The following is a 19,760-nucleotide window of genomic DNA, read 5'->3' on the forward strand; positions in this document are numbered from 1 at the left end:
CTCTCTAAAAATCAACGGAAAAAATTAGCAGCAACAACAAAAATAGTACAAAGGACCCGGCCCATGTGGCTCAGTGGTTGAGCATTGACCTATGAACCAGGAGGTCGGGGTTCGATTCCTGGTCGGGGCACATGCCCGGGTTGTGGGCTCGATCCCCAGCAGGGGGCAAGCAGGAGGCAGCCGGTCAGAGATTCTCATCATTGATGTTTCTCTCTCCCTCCCTCTCCCTTCCTCTCTCTGAAATCAATAAAAACATATTTTTTAAAAAAATTTAAAAGAAAGAAATAACGTGGAGGTATAGAAAATGAATATACAAGGTGTCCAAAAAAAGTGTATGCACACTTTGAATGCTTATAAAGTCAGTGTTTATTAACATAAGGTTCATTTTCAAAATTTAAAAGACTCTACAGAAATGAGTAAGTTTTTTGTCAACGCCTGTTCTCAGACTGATGGCCGTTCTGGTCCAGGCGCTGCTGGGAACACGAAGCAATGGAATCGCAAACACCAAGGATCACTTTGTGCGGTATCTGTGCGCCCTCGATGCGTCCACTGTTGCTGGTTTTGTACCATAAAGTTTATCTCTTATGTGTCCCCATAAAAAAGTCTAGTGGATACATTTTCTTTGTTCAGAGCTTAGTCTGGCTGAAAGGAACGAAACAGCTGTTACAGTGCGTACACGTTTTGGGGACACCGTGTACATGGGTCGGCTGCGTTTTGCAGACCAGCAGCAACGACAAGGAGGTTTCGAGGTGACGAAACGATCAGGGGCCCAGAGCGTCAGGTGACTAAGAACAAACCTAATGGGAGAGGAACACTCTACGGGGAAAGCTATAAAATTTAAAGATCTAAGTAAATGGAGAAATAGGTCACGTTCTTGGGCAGGGAGACACGATTTCGTTCGTCCACCTCCCCACAGCAAATCTGGATTCTACGGAAATCCAACCAAAATCTCAGTAGGGTTTTTGTGAAACTTAATGAAACAATTGTGACATTTACACAGAAGGGAAGGAGGCCCGGAAGGACCAGGGTCCTTACGCAGATGAGCTCGGGAGGTGCCCTGGCCAGGGTGGCTCCGTGGTTAGAGCATCGGCCTGTGCACCGAAGGGTCACGGGTTCGGTTCCTGGTCAAGGGCACAAACCTGGGTTGCAGGTTCGATCCCAGGCCCCTGCTGGGGCAAGAGTGGGAGGCAACCAATTGATGTGTCTCTCACATCGATGCTTCTTTCTCTCTCTCCCTCTCCCTCTCTCCCCTCCACTCTCACAAAATCAGTGGGAAAAAAATATCCTTGGGTAAAGATTAACAACAAAGAAAGACAGGCTCCCTGCTCCAACCAGAGGCCACGCCTGGCCCCGAGCAGGGCAGCCAACAGCAGGCTGCCGGGAAGAGCGCAAGTCTTGGGGTTCCCCCGGCCCAGCAGCGCACACACAGCGCCCCTTGCTGTCTTCACTGTGCTCGCTTGGAAGCACTGGGTGCACGTTTACTACGTTTGCATCAGGATGTCTGTTGGCTTAGCTGTGGGAAGACTGGGTTTCGGGGCCTATTGTACGTTGAACATGATATGCAGGGACCTGTATCTGCGAAGCCGTCGGATTCACAGGTTCTAGCGGCCGCCTCCCAGGGGGCTCAACAAGCACCTTTCCATCTTGTAGCTTTGAGTCCTGCTGGAGAGCCGTCCGCGGGGATCCGGGCACCAGGTCGGGCATGGCCGTGGGGCACCTCACTCTCAGCGGCTGAGAGTCCAGGAGCGAAGACGAAAATTTTAGGTTGGAAATGGGTGGCATTTGCTTCCTGGCTTTCCTCACGCTGACGCCTTCTACACAGAGGTCAGACCCATAGATGGGGGGCAGGTCCACCGGGGCCTGGGGGGAGGGGGAGGTGGGCAAGGTTAGGGGTGCCAGGCTGCCCCTCACCAGGGACCAGTCCCCTCTTTCCTGGTTGGTCTGTCAGGCATAAGGCCCCAAAGAGGAGCATCGACCACACTTCCCGATGGCCTGGGGACAGGGTCTCACTCACAGAGCAAAGGACCAGCCACAAAGCCACCACCCAGCCCAGCCCCATGACCTGCAGGAAGGCCCTTGGAGGAGGGGGGAGGTTTTCCCTGAAGAGAGAGGGCGGACACTGCAGGTCCGGAGAGAAGCAGCTGGGAAGGACCCAGAGGCCACGGGCATCCCACCAGCCAAGTCACAGCTTCGCTTGGTTTGCGTGAGGTGGGGCAGGCACCAGGTCCTCGGAGCACCCCACCTGAGGCCGGGCAGCAGAAGTGTCCGCAGCGCCCCCACCCGGCCCGCACCTCACCTGTCGCCACAGCAGCTCGAAGTTGCCGATGTCGCAGTTGCGGTCGCCCTTGCGGTCCACGACCACCTTGATGGTGTCTTCCTGCACCTGTGCGCACAGCTGGGCCGTGACCGGCGTGGACGCGTGCATGGTGGGGCTGGAGTTGATCTCGATCAGCCAGGGCTTGAAGTCGTGGCCCAGGATGAAGTCGGCGCCGTAGAGCTCGAAGCTGCTCTTGCGCGGCTCCACGTGCTCCTGGGCCACCTTCATGGTGTTGGCGATGGCCTGCTTCATGGACGGGTAGATGATGCCGCTCCACACGGACCCGCGGCCCCTCTTCTGCAGGTACTCCTGGAACCGGGTGCTGGTCCACATGTTGTGGTAGGGCAGCAGGGGGCTGCGGTCCTTGTCGTTCTTCAGGTGCCTCTGGATGGAGTTGTTGCAGAGGTGGATAGCCCTGCGAGGCAAGGCCAGGGGGTCACAGTCAGGCAGCCCCTTTGCCCCTGCCACCCCGGCACAGCTGCTGCAGGCGGGGCTCCCTGTCCTGCCTGGGGACCCCATGAACTGCACCAGGGCCGGCTCAGAAGCCCACCAGCCCAGGGCCACCACCGAGGGACTTCCAGCAAGTAATCACCTCCTGGAGCCTCAGTTCCTCCACTGTACATGGCAACAGAGGTGGGCCCTTGAAGAGCAGGTCTGGTGAGAAGATTCACCAACTGAAATTTTCATTTGATTCATTTAGACTCAGACCTTGTTCTAAGAAGGTTCAAACAGAATAACCGCCGTGGGGGATTATAGAATAACCGCCGTGGGGGATTATAGAATAACCGCCGTGGGGGATTACAGAATAACCGCCGTGGGGGATTACAGAATAACCGCCGTGGGGGATTACAGAATAACCGCCGTGGGGGATTACAGAATAACCGCCGTGGGGGATTACAGAATAACCGCCGTGGGGGATTACAGAATAACCGCCGTGGGGGATTACAGAATAACCGCCGTGGGGGATTACAGAATAACCGCCGTGGGGGATTACAGAATAACCGCCGTGGGGGATTACAGAATAACCGCCGTGGGGGATTACAGAATAACCGCCGTGGGGGATTACAGAATAACCGCCGTGGGGGATTACAGAATAACCGCCGTGGGGGATTACAGAATAACCGCCGTGGGGGATTACAGAATAACCGCCGTGGGGGATTACAGAATAACCGCCGTGGGGGATTACAGAATAACCGCCGTGGGGATTACAGAATAACCGCCGTGGGGGATTACAGAATAACCGCCGTGGGGGATTACAGAATAACCGCCGTGGGGGATTACAGAATAACCGCCGTGGGGGATTACAGAATAACCGCCGTGGGGGATTACAGAATAACCGCCGTGGGGGATTACAGAATAACCGCCGTGGGGGATTACAGAATAACCGCCGTGGGGGATTACAGAATAACCGCCGTGGGGGATTACAGAATAACCGCCGTGGGGGATTACAGAATAACCGCCGTGGGGGATTACAGAATAACCGCCGTGGGGGATTACAGAATAACCGCCGTGGGGGATTACAGAATAACCGCCGTGGGGGATTACAGAATAACCGCCGTGGGGGATTACAGAATAACCGCCGTGGGGGATTACAGAATAACCGCCGTGGGGGATTACAGAATAACCGCCGTGGGGGATTACAGAATAACCGCCGTGGGGGATTACAGAATAACCGCCGTGGGGGATTACAGAATAACCGCCGTGGGGATTACAGAATAACCGCCGTGGGGGATTACAGAATAACCGCCGTGGGGGATTACAGAATAACCGCCGTGGGGGATTACAGAATAACCGCCGTGGGGGATTACAGAATAACCGCCGTGGGGGATTACAGAATAACCGCCGTGGGGGATTACAGAATAACCGCCGTGGGGGATTACAGAATAACCGCCGTGGGGGATTACAGAATAACCGCCGTGGGGGATTACAGAATAACCGCCGTGGGGGATTACAGAATAACCGCCGTGGGGGATTACAGAATAACCGCCGTGGGGGATTACAGAATAACCGCCGTGGGGGATTACAGAATAACCGCCGTGGGGGATTACAGAATAACCGCCGTGGGGGATTACAGAATAACCGCCGTGGGGGATTACAGAATAACCGCCGTGGGGGATTACAGAATAACCGCCGTGGGGGATTACAGAATAACCGCCGTGGGGGATTACAGAATAACCGCCGTGGGGGATTACAGAATAACCGCCGTGGGGGATTACAGAATAACCGCTGTGGGGGATTACAGAATAACCGCTGTGGGGGATTATAGAATAACCGCTGTGGGGGATTATAGAATAACCACTGTGGGGGATTATAGAATAACCACTATGGGGGATTATAGAATAACCACTATGGGGGAATTATAGAATAACCACTATGGGGGATTATAGAATAACCACTATGGGGGATTACAGAATAACCGCCGTGGGGGATTACAGAATAACCACTACGGGGGATTATAGAATAACCACTATGGGGGATTATAGAATAACCGCTGTGGGGGATTACAGAATAACCACTATGGGGGATTATAGAATAACCACTATGGGGGATTATAGAATAACCGCCGTGGGGGATTATAGAATAACCACTATGGGGGATTACAGAATAACCACCGTGGGGGATTATAGAATAACCACTATGGGGGATTACAGAATAACCACTATGGGGGATTATAGAATAACCACTATGGGGGATTACAGAATAACCGCCGTGGGGGATTATAGAATAACCGCCGTGGGGGATTATAGAATAACCACTATGGGGGATTATAGAATAACCGCTGTGGGAGATTATAGAATAACCATTATGGGGGATTATAGAATAACCGCCATGGGGAATTATAGAATAACCGCCGTGGGGGATTATAGAATAACCACTATGGGGGATTATAGAATAACCGCCATGGGGAATTATAGAATAACCGCCGTGGGGGATTATAGAATAACCGCCAGGAGGATTACAGAATAACTGTTGTGGGAGGTTACAGAACAACCGCAATGGGAGGTTACAGAACAACTGCAATGGGAGATTATAAAATACCACAAGGTCATTTCCATTTATGTCTGGGAATTACTGCCTGGTCTGGGCGCTGAGCCCTGCCCCTGTGCCCATGGAACGTTCTACGACGTGAGACACAAAAGGAAAAAGAAACAAGACACAGCCTGGCTGGTGTGGCTCGGTGACCGAGCATCACCTCATTCACCAAGAGGTTGCCGGTTCGATTCCCCATCAGGGCACAGGCCCTGGCTGTGGGCTCGATCCCCAGCAGGGGGCGTGCAGGAGGCAGCCCATCCATGTTTCTCTCTCATCAGTACTTCTCTCTCTCTCTCCCTCTCCTTCCCTTGCTCTCTAAAATTAATAAGAACATACTAAAAATAAAAATTTACAAAAAGAATGAAAGAAAAGAAACAAGACAGGGCCATGGAAGAGCCTTGGAAGCCAAATGCATCGTATCGGGGTGGTGGGCCTTCAGTGCTCATGCCGCCTGCTGGGCCACGCCTGCTCCCCACGGGCTGGGCCCAGATGGAGACGCGGAGAAGTGGGGCTTAGGGAGGACAGAGGTGCTTCTGGGACTTTCTGAGGGTACACACTTTGTGGGGGGTGCAGAGCACTGGCCTTGAGGGGCAGTGGGCCTGGGCCTGTCCCTTGCGGAGGGAGGTCATTAAAAAATTTTTTTTTGTCAATCCTCACCTGAGGATATTTTTTCCACTGATTTTTAAAGAAAGTAGAAGAGAGGGAGGGAGAAGTGGAATGAGAGAGAGAGAAACACCCACGTGAGAGAGACACATCAATGGGTTGCCTCCCACATGTGCCCCGACCAGGGCCAGGGATTGAACCTACAACCGAGGTACATGCCCTTGACCAGGAATAGAATCTGTGACCCTTCACTGGGTGGGCCGATGCTCTAACCACTGAGCAACACCGGCCAGGGCAGGAGAGAGGTCATTTAACTTTCTGGGACCTCGGTTACCCCTCTGTGCCTCACTCAGTGATGAGCAATGGCAGACACAGCTTGGGCGCCCCGCCCATTCCCCCGCCCCACAGTGCTGAGCAGACGCCCCACTGACCCGTCCAGGTCGTCCAGGGAGAAGCGCTGTGTGGAAAACCGCAGATAGCTCTCCTTGTAGAACCAGATGGTCAGGGGGTTCCAGTCGGTGACCAGGAACCACTGCCTGATGTCGAACTTGGTGTCGTAGATGAGCAGTGGGGTCTCAATATACTTCTGCACCACCCACTTGTCCTTGGCAGAGAGGTGGTCTGCAGCCACCAGCTCCAGGATCTCCTCCACACGGTTCATGCACACGATGTCTGCAAGAGGCCCCTGCTCAGCCCAAGACCACGTCAGCTGTGGCCCCACCAGGGTGGTGTGGCAGGGTGGGGCAGGCAGGGAAGGCCTTGACTTCAGGTCCAGCCTGTAGCCAGTGCAGCCCCAGAACTCCAGAGAAGACTTGAGGATGGGGAGGGATGGAGATGGGGACCAAGGCACTTTCAAAAGGCGGCCAGTGAGTGGGGGGTGTGGCTGCATGAGGGAGCAGGGTTGGCTCTGGGAAGCCAGCGGGCAGGGGCGTGAGGTGTCTCAGCAACTGTGAGGGTCTGGTGAAGCCTCACACCCAAGGGTGACTGGGACGAATGGGGGTGGGCCCATGGAAGGGAGTGGGGTACACTGGTGTTTATCCACCTGGCCCTCCCACACTCAGGATTTCCTACTTCTCAGGCTCACCCCCAAAGTTAGGCCACATGACTAGTAATGACCAGTGACATCCAAGCAGAAGTGACATACATCTCTGGCTGCAGCATTTGATGTCACCTACAGACCCTGCAACCCTCTCTTTTCCAACTCTGAAGGGAGAGGTGTCACAAGATGGCAGGGGGACTTTGATGAACAGAGCCACCCTCACACACCACCTTTCCATCAACCTGCGTGGACAGCAGGCATGAGAAGAGATGAACTTGACAAGAGTTGTTTATGGCCTTGTTGAAAGCCACTGAGGTTTGAGGACTGTTTGTTACTTGGCCAATCTGACCCAATCTGACCCATCCTGACTTATATGAAGGTGAAGGGAGCACCCTCTGACTAGGTCCAGAGGCACAACAGTACAAGACACAAGGTGAGCTTTCCTCACAAAAGTACCAGACTGGTTTCTTTAGCTACAGTAAGCTGAGACCTTGCCATCCTGAAATAAAAGGCTGAGACAAAGCAACAAACCATGGATGTTATCCTGAGCCAAGGGTAGGGAGGAGCATAGCCAGTGAGTGACTGGGCGAAAAGCAGTGCATTGGGGTCTTGAACAGGTGGATCCATGGGTGTCCCAGGGGATGCAGGTGTCTGCAGTGGGAGAAGGTATGGCCTGATGGAAGGGAGGAGGGAACCACCAGCAGACAGTGCTGCCATCCAGAGAAGCAGGCTCAGGACAGAGTCTGGGAGTGGCACTGCCCCAGCAGGGAGGGCAGCACTCAGAGGAGAGCAGGCAGAAGCCCAGGAGAGAGAATGTTTCAGGACAGATGATGTTTAGAACTGAATGCAATAACATCAAATTAATAGTTTTTAAATCACATAAAATTAACCACTTGTGAATTTAAAACAACAATGAAAAAAATAACTCAAGGGGCAAATAAAATATCCAAAAGAAAAAAAAAGAAAAGAAAAAATATATTTAGATTCTCAAGAAAATGAGAACATTATAGAACAAACAAGAGGATGCAGCTAAGGCCACATTCAGAGGAAACTTCATAGCCTCAAAGTTGCACAAGAAAGATTAAAAATAAATAAACTTAGCATTTAAGTCAGAGCCAAGAGGGGAAAATGTCCCTCACAGGAACATTGAAAAAAATGCAACCAAAAGTTAGTTCTTTGGAAGCATGGATAAGATTAGAAAAACATCTTGAAATCTCATTTAAAAGTAAAGAAACAACACACAGTGTTCAGCACTAGGAATAAAAAAGAGAAAATGGTGATGGCTGCAATGCAAGAACATGAGGTAGAAAACGTGTCACCACACTGGTCACCACGGACAAAACTCCCAAGGTATTCAGGGCTTCCGAGAATGCCCGGGGCTCAGTGTGGAAATACACCCGAGGAGTGGGGACCCCTGGCTGCCGGAGGTGGAGGTCCTCCACCCATTCACTGGCTAGCATAAGCCTGTTGCCAAGATCATCAATATCAAAAAGAAAACTGTAGACCTGTTCAACTTAGGAGTATGACGGGAATGTCCTAGTTAACTAGCAGAGCTCAGAACAAAAGCCAAGAAGACCAGTCCTGTTGAGATGCCTGTTTTGGAGACCAGGGCTCCGGGTGCCTGGGAGTGCATTGCCTCCATGGACCCTAGTGCCCAGCCTACTTCCCACCCACAGCTGGCTGTCCCTGCAGGCCCCAGCCCAGGACTTGCTATGCCGCCTCGGGACTCACCTCGGCCCCGGGACTTGGCTGCAGGCTTGACGATCCAAATGTTTCGAAGCCCGTCGATCTCTGTCTGAGGGTTCACAGAAGAGATTTTATTCAGCAGAGCCTGGCACTGTGAAAAGTGATTTCTTGAATTGGAGATGAAAGCGTTGTCACTACAAAGCAAAATGCAGACAGAGCGTGAGGTTCTGAGGGTGGCACTCGGGTTCCCCTGATGGCAGGTCTAGAACTTCTGGGCCCTGAGAGCGCCTGGATCATGACCTTGCAAAACTGCTCCCGGCTGTGTTGTGTGGTCACTGGGGGGCCCGAATGTGGACCCAGACATGTACACCCCCAGAGTGTCGTGCCTGGGCCGAGTAAAGGCTTCAGGGAGACAAAGGTGGTTCCTGTGTGGGGCCCCTTGCAGGCTATGTGTCCAGCAGTAGGTGGTGCCTAGGATGGTGTCTCGCCTCTGGGGATCTTCTGATGAAAAAGCCGACCTGCTCACACTGGCCACACCCTGTGTCCTGCACCTAATGTGGGCTGGATGCCAGTTTAATGTCTTGTGGACTTGACTATCCATTGGTCAGGCTGGTGGCCACACAGTGATGGTGACAATGGGCAAGCCCAAGAAGTCACCATAATTTAAGGGAATAAAGGAAGAAGGACAGTAGAATTCTCTGAGTGGTGTTTGGAGCTCAGTGGTACATATGGAAGCCTGGGAAAGGGAAATCTGCCCCCAGGGCCACATCAGCCCCACTGTGGATGGACACAGCATATGGCAGGCTCCCAGGTGACTCTGCCACAACCCATGGTGATGGCCCAGAGGTGGGAGCCAAGCTTTCTGTGACACAGCTGTCTATTCACCTGCTGGGGAGGGGACAGCAAAGTGGAAGGGAGGAGTGAAGCATGGGGGTTTTCTTGCTCACTTGCTCACTGGTTGAGGGTGTCAGCCCCACACTGTACACACACAATGGAGGAAAGTGTGAACCTCTCTCAGAGGGCAGCACACACTCCAGTCCCGAAATTCTTGTCTACACAATGTCCAGCATATAATAAAAATGAAAGAGACTGAGAAGAGGCCCAAAACCTGACTTCGAGCAAAGAACAAAGATAAACAATATAAGAGAGATGATCCAGGTGCTGTAATTAGAACTAGGTGGATTTTAAAACAGACTGGAGACAACAGAAGACAAAACTGATCAACCTGAAGACGGGTCAGTAAAAACTATTCATGCTCAACCTCAGAGGGGAAAAAGTGGAGAGAACAGTACATAACAAAGAGACACGTGAAGCACCATCAGATGGTCAAATGGACCTGTAATTGGAGGCCAAGGAGAGGAGCAGGAGCAATATTTGAGGAGATAATGGCTGAGAGCTTTTCAAAGTTGGTGGAAGTCTCTAACATGCAGATGACAAAATCTCCAAAAACTCAAAGTAGAGTAAAAGCAAAGAACACCACATCTAAGATTAATAAAGCCAAACTTCTAAAAATGAAAATAAAAAGAGGAAATCTTAAAAAGCAGCTTGAAGGAATAAAAAGTCTCAGAGGAGCTGCCATAAGATGGAGAGTGACAGCTGATTTTCAGCAGGGCCTATGGCAGGGCAGAGACAGTGGGATAACATCTTTCAGGTGCTGGTGGGAGGCACTACCCACAGGGCTGTCTTGGTGAAAATACCTTTGAAAGTGAGGACGAACTGCAACTGAGGGGGGTTCTTTAGCAACAAGACTATAAGAAATATTAGAGGAATCTTTTTTCAGGCTAAAAGAAAATCTCAGAAGGAATTACCAAATTACAGGAAAAAAAACAGAAAGAGCAAACTGGAAAGAATATTGGTTTAAAACAACAATGGAGGAAAACAAGATGGCGGCATAGGTAACAGCTGCACCCACCGCCTCCCGCAACCACATCAAAATTACAGCTAAAATACAGAACCACCATCACTCAGAGCCTCCTGAAATCTGGCTGAGCAGAAGCCCCACAACCAGGGAGCTGAAGACGCACTGAGAGCGGGAGGAGGGGCGGAGGTGTGGGCAGATCGGGGCTGAATCCCGGAGACATGGCCACAGGCCCACACCCGGTGCCCCGGTTTAAACCTCGGAGGGAATCTCGGCGGTGGGGGTTTCCCGGAGGAGCGAGGGGTCCCAGCCCCACAGCCGGCCCATCCCAGGGCTCCAGGGCCAGGAAGAGACGTCCCCACAACTCAGGGCTGTGAAACCAGGGGGACTGTCTCTGAGGGTCCCGGAGGCTGTGGGAGCCCCAGGCTTTCCTCTTAAAGGGCCCGGCATGGACTCACTTGGACGCTCCCTCTGAACCCAGCGCCGGGCAGCAGACTGAAGGGAACCTGGGACACTTGGGGAGGAACTAACCTGCCTGGGATCTGGGTGAGAGCTGGAGGGGCAGCTTCCTCCCAGGCAGAAGGGCTGGCAGAGGCCATTGCTCCTTTGGTGAGTCCTCCCCACACACAGCCTGCAGGCAGGCACCATATTTAATCGCCAGCACCTGACTCACACCTTTGGCCCCGCCCCATGATTCCTGGACGCCCCGCCCCTCCCCACCTGCAGGCTCATCCAAGCCATTTCCAGTGATTTTTCTATGCAAGTGGCCTCTCAAGCCTCATGCTTAGGACTTTCCTAAAATCTCTCAAACAAGCAGCATCGGGCCCCTTATAGCTTGATAAGTGGCCCCAGGCCTGGCACTAACGGCAGCCTGCATTGGTTCATAGCTTGGGGTCTCCTGGACACCTCCAAGCCCAGCACAAGTAGCAGCCAACTATGGTTTGCTGTGAAGCTCATGCTGGGTGGCCCTGGGCAAGGCACTGGCATAAGCTGACTTTGTACCTCCCAGGAGGCCTCAGGGACAGTGCACCTGGTGGTCAGACTTGACTACCCTGGATTACAGCCCTATCACATCCATGAGTGACACACTTAAGGGGCGCACTTGGTGAACACCAAAGCCCCACTGAAGTAAATCCTGCTCCATAGGGGTGTCTCCAGCACAGCAGCTCTCTGGCTGTAGTTGCAGCTGGTCCTCACAGCCAATTGGCCTGGGGTTCAATTCCTCCCAGGGATGCCAACAGCAACCAAGGCTCAACTACAACAGGACAGTGCACACAGCCCACACAGGAGCACCTAGAAGGCCCAGCTCAGGTGACTGGGGAGGCTGAGCCACTGGGCCCTACAAGACACCTACTACACAAAGCCACTCTACAAACTCCAGGAGACATAGCAGCTCTTCCTAATACATAGAAACAAACACCTGGAAGCAGCCAAAATGTGGAGGCAAAGAAAAGATGTCACAAAGGAAAGAACAGAAGAAATCTCCAGAAAAGGAACTAAATGAAATAGACCCAAGCAAGCTAACAGATACAGAGTTCAGAACAATAGTTATAAGGATGCTCAAGGATATTAGTAAGAGTATGACGAAAATAACTGAGAAAATCAATGACATAATGAAGTATCAATTTGAAATGAAGGCTACAGGAACTGAAATGAAGACTAATTTACAGGGAATCAACAGTAGAGTAGAGGACACTGAGAATCAAATCAGCAATTTGGAACATGAAGAAACAAAAAACACCCAACCAGAAGAGCAAAAAGAAAAAAGAATCCAGAAATATGAAGATAGTATAAGGAGCCTCTGGGACAACTTCAAGAGGCCCAACATTCATATTATTGGGGTGCCAGAAGGAGAGAAAAAGAGAGCAAGAAATTGAAAACCTATTTGAAAAAATAATTACGGAAAACTTCCCCTACCTGAGGAAAGAAATGGACCTATAAGTCACAGGAAGCACAGAGGGTCCCAAGCAAGAGGAACCCAAACAGGTCCACAGCAAGACACATCATAATTAAAATGCCAAAGGTTAAAGGAAAGAATCTTAAAAGCAGCAAGAGAAAAGCAGTTAGTTACCTACAAGGGAGCCCCCATACGACTGTGAGCTGATTTCTCAACAGAAACCTTGCAGGCTAGAAGGGAGTGGCAAGAAATATTCAAAGTGATGAAAAACATGGAACTACAACCAAGATTTCTCTACCCAGCAAAGCTGTCATTTAGAATTGAAGGTCAGATAAAGAGCTTCACAGATAAGGAAAAGCTAAAGGAGGTCATCACCACCAGACCAGCACTACAGGAAAAGTTGAAGGGTCTTCTTTAAGAAGAAGCTAATGAACAAAAGACTCTGACGAACTAAATAGATCCAGAGACATTGACGCAGGCAACAGACGATCATATTTCAGAGGGAAGAGGGAAGGGGATGGAGGGGGGGAAGAGATTAACCGAAGAAGTTATATGCATAAGCCATGGACACAGACAATGACAGGCTGAAGGCCTGGGGAAGGGGTGGGAGCGAAGTGGAGGGGGTCAATTGGGGGGAAAATGGGACACCTGTAATACTCTCAACAATAAAGATAAATTTAAAAAAATAAAAGATATATGGAGAGCAAAAAAATAAAATTTAAATTAAAAAAAAATTTTTTAATAAAAAAATAAAGCACCACCACCACCACCTGTGGTGGAGTCGGTACCTGTGTGGGTGTAAAATATGTGAGGGCAGCAGGACAGCCGGGAAGACGGAGTCAAGGTGGCTCAACTGTTATGAGGGTTAAATTGTCCGGGAAATGATAGAGATTCAAATGCGGGGCAGCCTGTAACAAGCAAAGGGGCATATTGTGGTATCTAGCATGACCACTAAAACACAAAAATATTTAGCTGAAAAGGATACATCAGAGATAAAATGGAGTAATTAGAAGGTAGGAGGGAAGGTTTAATGAAACAAAGAGAGAAACAGAGCACAAAGGGCAAACCGACAGGCTCGAACCCAATCACGTCAGTAACGACTCTCGGTGTAGACGGAACAAGCTCTCCAATTAACAGGAAGTGGCTGAGCCAAGAGACCACCGGTTCCATACCCGCTCGGGGCACATGCCCGGGTTGCAGGCTCGATCCCCGTCGGGGGCGTGCAGGAGGCAGCCAATGGGTGATGTTTCTCTCTCATCGATGTTTCTCTCTCTCCCTCTCCCTTTCTCTTTCTAAAAAAGGAAAGAATTGAAAGACTGGGCCAAAAGCAAGACCTAGCCACTAACACATGCTCTTTATCTGAGACCTGTTTCAAAATGCAGAGCCACCCACAGGCGCAAAGGAAAAGCCTGAGAAAGACGCATGCCTCGCCAACACCGACGGGAGACAGCGGCCTGGCCACCCCATGGTCACGCAGGGAGAGAGTCAGGCAGCAGGTGGCAGCCGAGGTAAAGTGGGTATCTCGTAATGGGGAGAGTCGCCCGAAGGAAGACAGAACAACCTGCACCTAAATGCGCAAAGCAAACGACCACAGAACGAAAATAGAAACAGAAGCGCCACGTCTCGCAGGATGGCAGGGAAGCGACGTCAGGTCGTGGGGAGTCGGGAGGCCTGCCCCGCCTGTCTCCACAGCCACTGTGGGGTTCAAATGGGGTAACAGGCATGGAGGGCTGTGGAAGGTGTCTAAGTTGATGTGACCCAAAGGCGCTCCAACGGGGGTGTCCTCCTCTAACAAGCCAACAGGGGCCTCGTGGGACAGGCAAGGGCCCCAACACTCGGACAGACACCTCAACACCCAGACAGTGACCCACATGCCCAGACAGGTGCCCCGATGTCCCAGAGGCTGACCTCCCTGGACGCCTCCTGCAGTCACCCCGGGTCCTCCCGCCAGGCGCTCTTACTGAACGAGGGAGTAGTACTGCTCAGTCAGCAGCTTCCACTCCCTCTCAGTCAGGTCCCCGGCAGCGTCCTTGGAGACGTCGATGTCCTCGTGCTCCAGCTGCCCCAGGTAAGCCTGGCACACCTTGCAGGCCATGTCCACGAGCTGTCCGGGGAGGCCAGTGAGCTTCGATTCGTTCTCAGGACCTGAAACCCAAGCACAGGCACATGGAGAGTGGCCCCACTGGCCGCGGGTGACACTTCTCTGGGCAGACACCTGAATGCCACTCATCTGGGGAGATGCCTGCTCCCCTCCCGCGGGGCCTGCCCACTGCTCGGTGCACCCCCGACACCCCCACACCCTCCAACTGGACTCAACCCCTCGGGGTGGGGATGAGATGACACTTCTTACAAACTCTCCCTGGAACGTGCACTTTTCTGAGCCCACACTTGGCATTCAGTAAGTACTTTGTGAGCTGCATGGCAGTGATGCCCGCAAGCCCAGCGGAGCAGCAATGGCATCTCCGCTTCTCCGCATCTAGGGCTTCTCAGAGCCCTTGCTTGTGTGGGCTCAGCACCCGTGTGCCACACGCCCTGCCCAGCATCTCACTGTCCTTCTAGAAGCCCAGGGTCACGACCGCTGGGGGGGTTGCGGGAAGCACTGAACACAGGGAGGGCCCTCATCCAGGTGGCCTGGCTGCCCCAGAGCCACGGGCCCAGGCAGGATGTGGGGACAGGGCTGAGGCCAGCAACTGTCCGCTAGGTGTGGGGCAGGAGCCTGAGGAAGGCGAGCCCTGGACAGAGCTGCTGGGCAGGGGCCTGAAAACAGACCCAGCTGCGCAAACCCGGCTCAGGCCCTGCACGTGGAGGCCTCGCCTCCAGAGGCAGCCGGGGGGGGACAGGCCCCGGCGCCCAGCGATTCAGGCCCAGCCCAGCGCTGCCCGAGGAAAGCCTGGCTTACGGGCTTGCTGTCGAGATGACAACGTGCATTTTAAAAGCATGTTGAGGTGAAAATAACATCAAATGGCCATTTTGAGATGAAAAACGGGGCTTCGGGTTCTGGGCTGGCATGCTAGGGGCTGGGACGCCGCTGTTCCATCTTTTTGTTTGTTAATCCTCACTGGAGGGTATTTGTTCCGTTGAATTTTAGAGAGAGGGAGGGAGGGAAACATCGATGTGAGAGACACATTGATAGGTCGCCTTCCGCACGCCCTGGCCTGGGCCGGGGATCTAACCTGCAACCCAGGTAAGTGCCCTGGACTGGGAATCGAACCCGGGGCCCTTTGGTGCTCAGGCCGAAGCATCACCGGCCAGGGCTTCCTTCCCTCAGTTTTGCTGTGAACCTAAAACTGCTTCGTTAACGTGACCACCACCAAACCTTACTTGGGTTTTTAGGCCTAAAACCCCGGAGAACTGGCCTCCCCGGGGCGTGCAGGAGCATCACCCTCCCATGGGTCTGATGCAGCAGACCAGGGTCAGGGTGCGGCCACAGCCCCTTCGGTCACCGTCCCACCAGCACGGTCCGGCCTCGGCCACTCACCTTTCTGGCTGCCGGGGCAGCTGTCCTCGGCTTCCTCCTCGCTCCCGCTCTGGGCCTGGCTCCTGGGGCAGTGCTGGTGGCTGACCACCCACTTGAGGATGCTGGAGGCCACTGTGCGCCGGAAGTCATCTGAAAAGGCACCAAGGCCTCGCCCCCTCTGCCCACGCTGGGGACCGGGGACCTCAGCCAGTGCCAGCTGTCCACAGCCCAGGTGTCCCACAGCCTGCAGGGGCCTGGCTCCACCCTCACAGCCTTCTGGGGGAGGCTGGCACTCACCCCAGACTCCCCCTCCTGCTCCTCTGTAGAGGGGGGTCTAACACACCCCACAACAGGCCTAGAGGCAGAAGCCAGGCCTCCTCCCCCCAGGACCACCGTCCAGGGGCTCCCACCACCTCTCCCTGCTCCTGGGTCCTCTGTCAGCACCAGAGGGTTCCTCCTGGACAGTCCCCCATCAACAGCACCAGGACCTGGCCTCACGGGAGCCTCCCTGGACCCCGCTGTGCGTGTAACCTCCACAGGGCTCAGTGCTGACAGCCAGGCCCTGAGCACCCACCCAGCACAGCAGGCAGCTCTGGGGTCCCCCTGCACACCTGTGATCAAGCTCACGCCTTGTCCCCACCCCACCCAGACTCCACCCTGTGCCCTCCTGGGGTCTGCAGGAGATCCCAGCACCTTCCTGCCCAACCTGCTCCTTCCACGCCTCAGTGGAGGCCGCCCCCTCCCCAACAGCTGCCCACCCAGCAGTTGCTGCCTCCCTGGAGGCACTTAGAACCTGAGCTCCCCTTGCTGCTGCCCCCCAGCCCCAGGGCCCCTCACCCAAGCCTCCTCCCTCGGTCAGAACCAATGCCCCTGAGCTCGCACACCACCCCCTGCCCCTCTGCCTGAGGACACTGCCTGACCCAGCTGCCTGGTGCCTCCTGGCCTGCTCCCCTCTGTGCCCTCCCCCCCGTGACCTGCCAGCCCCTCTCCGAAAGCCAACACTGCACATGTCCCTCCAGCCCCCAGAGGCCCTGCCCATTTGCTCTCCGGAGCCCAGGTGGGGTGAGGGCACAGGGCAGGGGTGCCAGGGTGATGCCGCATCTCCATGGCGCCCAGGTTGGGTGCTCAGGACACACAGATCACCCCTCAATGCACCCGTCCCTACCTGCCCTGACCACCTTCTCTCTCCTGTGGCCTCTCTGCAGGTCGACCAGGAACCCTCTCTTTGTCCCGACAAGAGCCTGTGGTCCCCAGCCTGGTCCCAGCGCCATCCCCAAGGCCAGGAGGCCTCTCCAAGCCACAGGCACTCAGTTACATGGCCTCTGCTAGCTTCCCCTCCCTCTCGCCCACACTGCCCACGGAAGTTTCTGGACGGCCCTCACTATGTGCACGGAGCTGAACCCCCAGGTCTTGGGACGGGACAGACCCTCCACTATCACCCCACCCCAGTCCCCAGGCCCTTGGCCGAGGCCCATGCCATCTCCCTCCTGAAGGCTCCTGCAGCACATGAAGCAGGGAGGGGGCCCAGAGGCCCTGTGGTCCCGGCGCACAGGCCAGCTACGTACCCAGGAACTCCTGCTTCTCGCTGTCGGAGCCCAGGCCATAGCAGCGCGGGAAGAAGTTGTCGGGGTTGGCCTGGGCATACCATGGCAGGTTCCTCATGTTCACGCACAGCCCGATCTCCAGAGACAGGGAGGGTCAGGCACCACCTCAGACCAGCCTTCACACCTGCCCCGGGTACCTGACAGCCTGGCCTCTCCCCACCATCCCGTCCACCCTGTCCAGCTGGTCCTGGTGACCCAACATGCTGGCCGGGGTTGGGGCTCATCTTCTGGTCCATGAGAGGTCTAAGGCAGGGCAGGGGGCTATCCGAGGTCACCCAGGTTGGTGGGCACTGCATTCCCTACCCAGGTCCCTAAACAGTGCCCAGGCTCAGGCCCAGCAGAGGCAGGAGCAAGCTGGAGGGGCTACCATAGCCGCACACCCTCCACTCGGGCCCCGTGGACACGATCTAGCGTTTCACGGTCTGGCGGGAGGTCCTGCACTCCAGGGTCCAGCTCACTGCTTGTTTGGAAAGAAGCTGAGCACATTCATGGCCACTCTACTCAGGGTCTTTGCAGGGAGCCCACAGGTATCGGCAAAGGACACACCCGGGGCCTTAAGCCTTGTGAGGATGCAGAGAGGGAGGTCTGGACCCCCCACAGGGAGCCGTGGGGGCAGTGGTGGGCCTGGTCCCAGACCCCCTCCTGTGTCATCCTTGCCTGTTGAGGGAATGGTCCCCTAGTTGCTAGGAAAGCCCTCTATCAAACTCTCCCCAGTCGATGTTTGCAGGCCCTGGGCTGGCCCCACCCCTGAACCTGAGCCCTCGGGGAAATGGGGGACAGCCTTCTCCAGGAGAGAGCATGGGCTGGAAGGTGAGGATGGGAAGTGATGGGCATGGCTGACACTGTGTCACCATCTCCTGCAGAGCCTGTCACTGTCCCTGTAGCTATAAGTCACCATGCAGATGAGGGTGGGCCACCCTTCCTTGGGGCCGGAGCCCACCCAGGACTCAGAGCCAGGGTCCAGCCCCATCTTAGGCTGGGCCTGTGTACCCATAGGAGGGCACTTCTGTGGCCTCAGGATCACCCAGGGACACAGCAAGGGGCACATGGGGCTCTGGGGGGCAGGTGCTTGTGACTGTGGACATTGGCACTGGGTGTGGCCTCTGACCAGGGCAGTGGGAGGAGTCCTGAGGCGGCCGGTCCACGTGTGGCTCTCCCTGCCACGGGGCTGCCCCCCTCGCCCACTCACCTTGGTGGTGAAGGAAGCTGTCCTCCCGTAGTGGTTCAGCATCTGGTCACAGCTCAGGCTGTGGTAGTCGATGGAGTCTCGTTTGATCGTCCAGAGGAAGTTGGGGATCTCATTTTTCACCAACCTGGACTGGCAAGAAAACCTTTATCAAGACCCGGCATTCAAGGTCCACGTCCTCGGTGAGCCAGGACGTAAGCAAGATTGAAGGCAACCGGACTTTAAATGACAACATGCAGATTCCAACTGTGCATCTCCCATCGCACTGCTGTTCCTTGAAGGCCCACTGTGTGCGGGGCTGGAGCCAGTGCGGCTGGTGGGGGGGAGGGGGTGTGCTTCGGACTCCAGGCTACAGGGGCTCCAAGGGGGACATGGGCCTGGTATGCTGAGCGCCCTGTCTGTGGGTGCTGTGGGTGCCCATGTGGGCACAGGGATGTGTGGACATGGGCCAATGTGATACTTTCTGGTCTGGTTGCACCCCTTCCTGGACCCATGAGGATGAGGGGCTAGAGGGGGGCTGGATGGGTGCCCTGGTGCCCACGCTTTTGTGTTTACAAACAATGGCATGTGTTTCGTCAAATATTTTTACCAACGAGATACAAGGAAATGAAAACTCTGTCCAAAATCGTATCCCCTAGAGATGACCCCTGACCTTGGTGAAGAGCGTTGGGTTCCTCTCTGCAGACCTCAACCCTGTGTTAGGGGGTCTGGGTGCCTTCACTTGCTGGCCTCATCTGAACCCTCACTGAACCTGGGCTCAGCCCAGGGATGCGGCACATGGCTGTGGGGAACCGTCCGAGACCAGGTAAAGCAGCAGCAGGACCACCAGGCACCAGGGTGAGAAACTGCGTCCAGGACAGAGCTGCCTGGACCTGGAGTCCCCACCCCACCCCTCACTGCACATGGGGCCACCCAGGGGCACCCGGGTCAACTTTCACAGAAACGAGTCATGTAACGTGCCGGGCGCGGCGGCCTGTTCAGGTCTTTGTTTTCCCTATGGGTCATCTTGGGACTGATTCGTGAGTTCGTGACACATTCTGGGTATCAGATCTTTTTTAGATTTTTTTTTAAGAAAGAGAG

At 54.4% G+C, this 19,760-nt stretch overlaps 1 protein-coding gene across 1 annotated transcript in view; it reads right to left on the reverse strand.

Annotated features, from left to right (window-relative positions):
• The window catches only part of TTLL8 (tubulin tyrosine ligase like 8), a 28,282-nt gene that overhangs the window by 3,330 nt on the left and 5,192 nt on the right, over positions 1–19,760 (reverse strand). Inside the window, exons 5-12 of the mRNA XM_016211658.2 lie at positions 18,684–18,812; positions 17,456–17,570; positions 15,912–16,040; positions 14,395–14,578; positions 8,724–8,872; positions 6,385–6,625; positions 2,297–2,732; positions 1,636–1,860 (exon numbers count right to left, since the gene is read on the reverse strand). Coding sequence (XP_016067144.2) covers positions 1,636–1,860; positions 2,297–2,732; positions 6,385–6,625; positions 8,724–8,872; positions 14,395–14,578; positions 15,912–16,040; positions 17,456–17,570; positions 18,684–18,812 — 1,608 coding nt within the window. The remainder of the gene's footprint in view (positions 1–1,635; positions 1,861–2,296; positions 2,733–6,384; positions 6,626–8,723; positions 8,873–14,394; positions 14,579–15,911; positions 16,041–17,455; positions 17,571–18,683; positions 18,813–19,760) is intronic.

The sequence above is a fragment of the Miniopterus natalensis genome, chromosome 2, assembly GCF_054644295.1.
Source record: "Miniopterus natalensis isolate mMinNat1 chromosome 2, mMinNat1.hap1, whole genome shotgun sequence".
NCBI classification, from domain to species: domain Eukaryota; kingdom Metazoa; phylum Chordata; class Mammalia; order Chiroptera; family Miniopteridae; genus Miniopterus; species Miniopterus natalensis.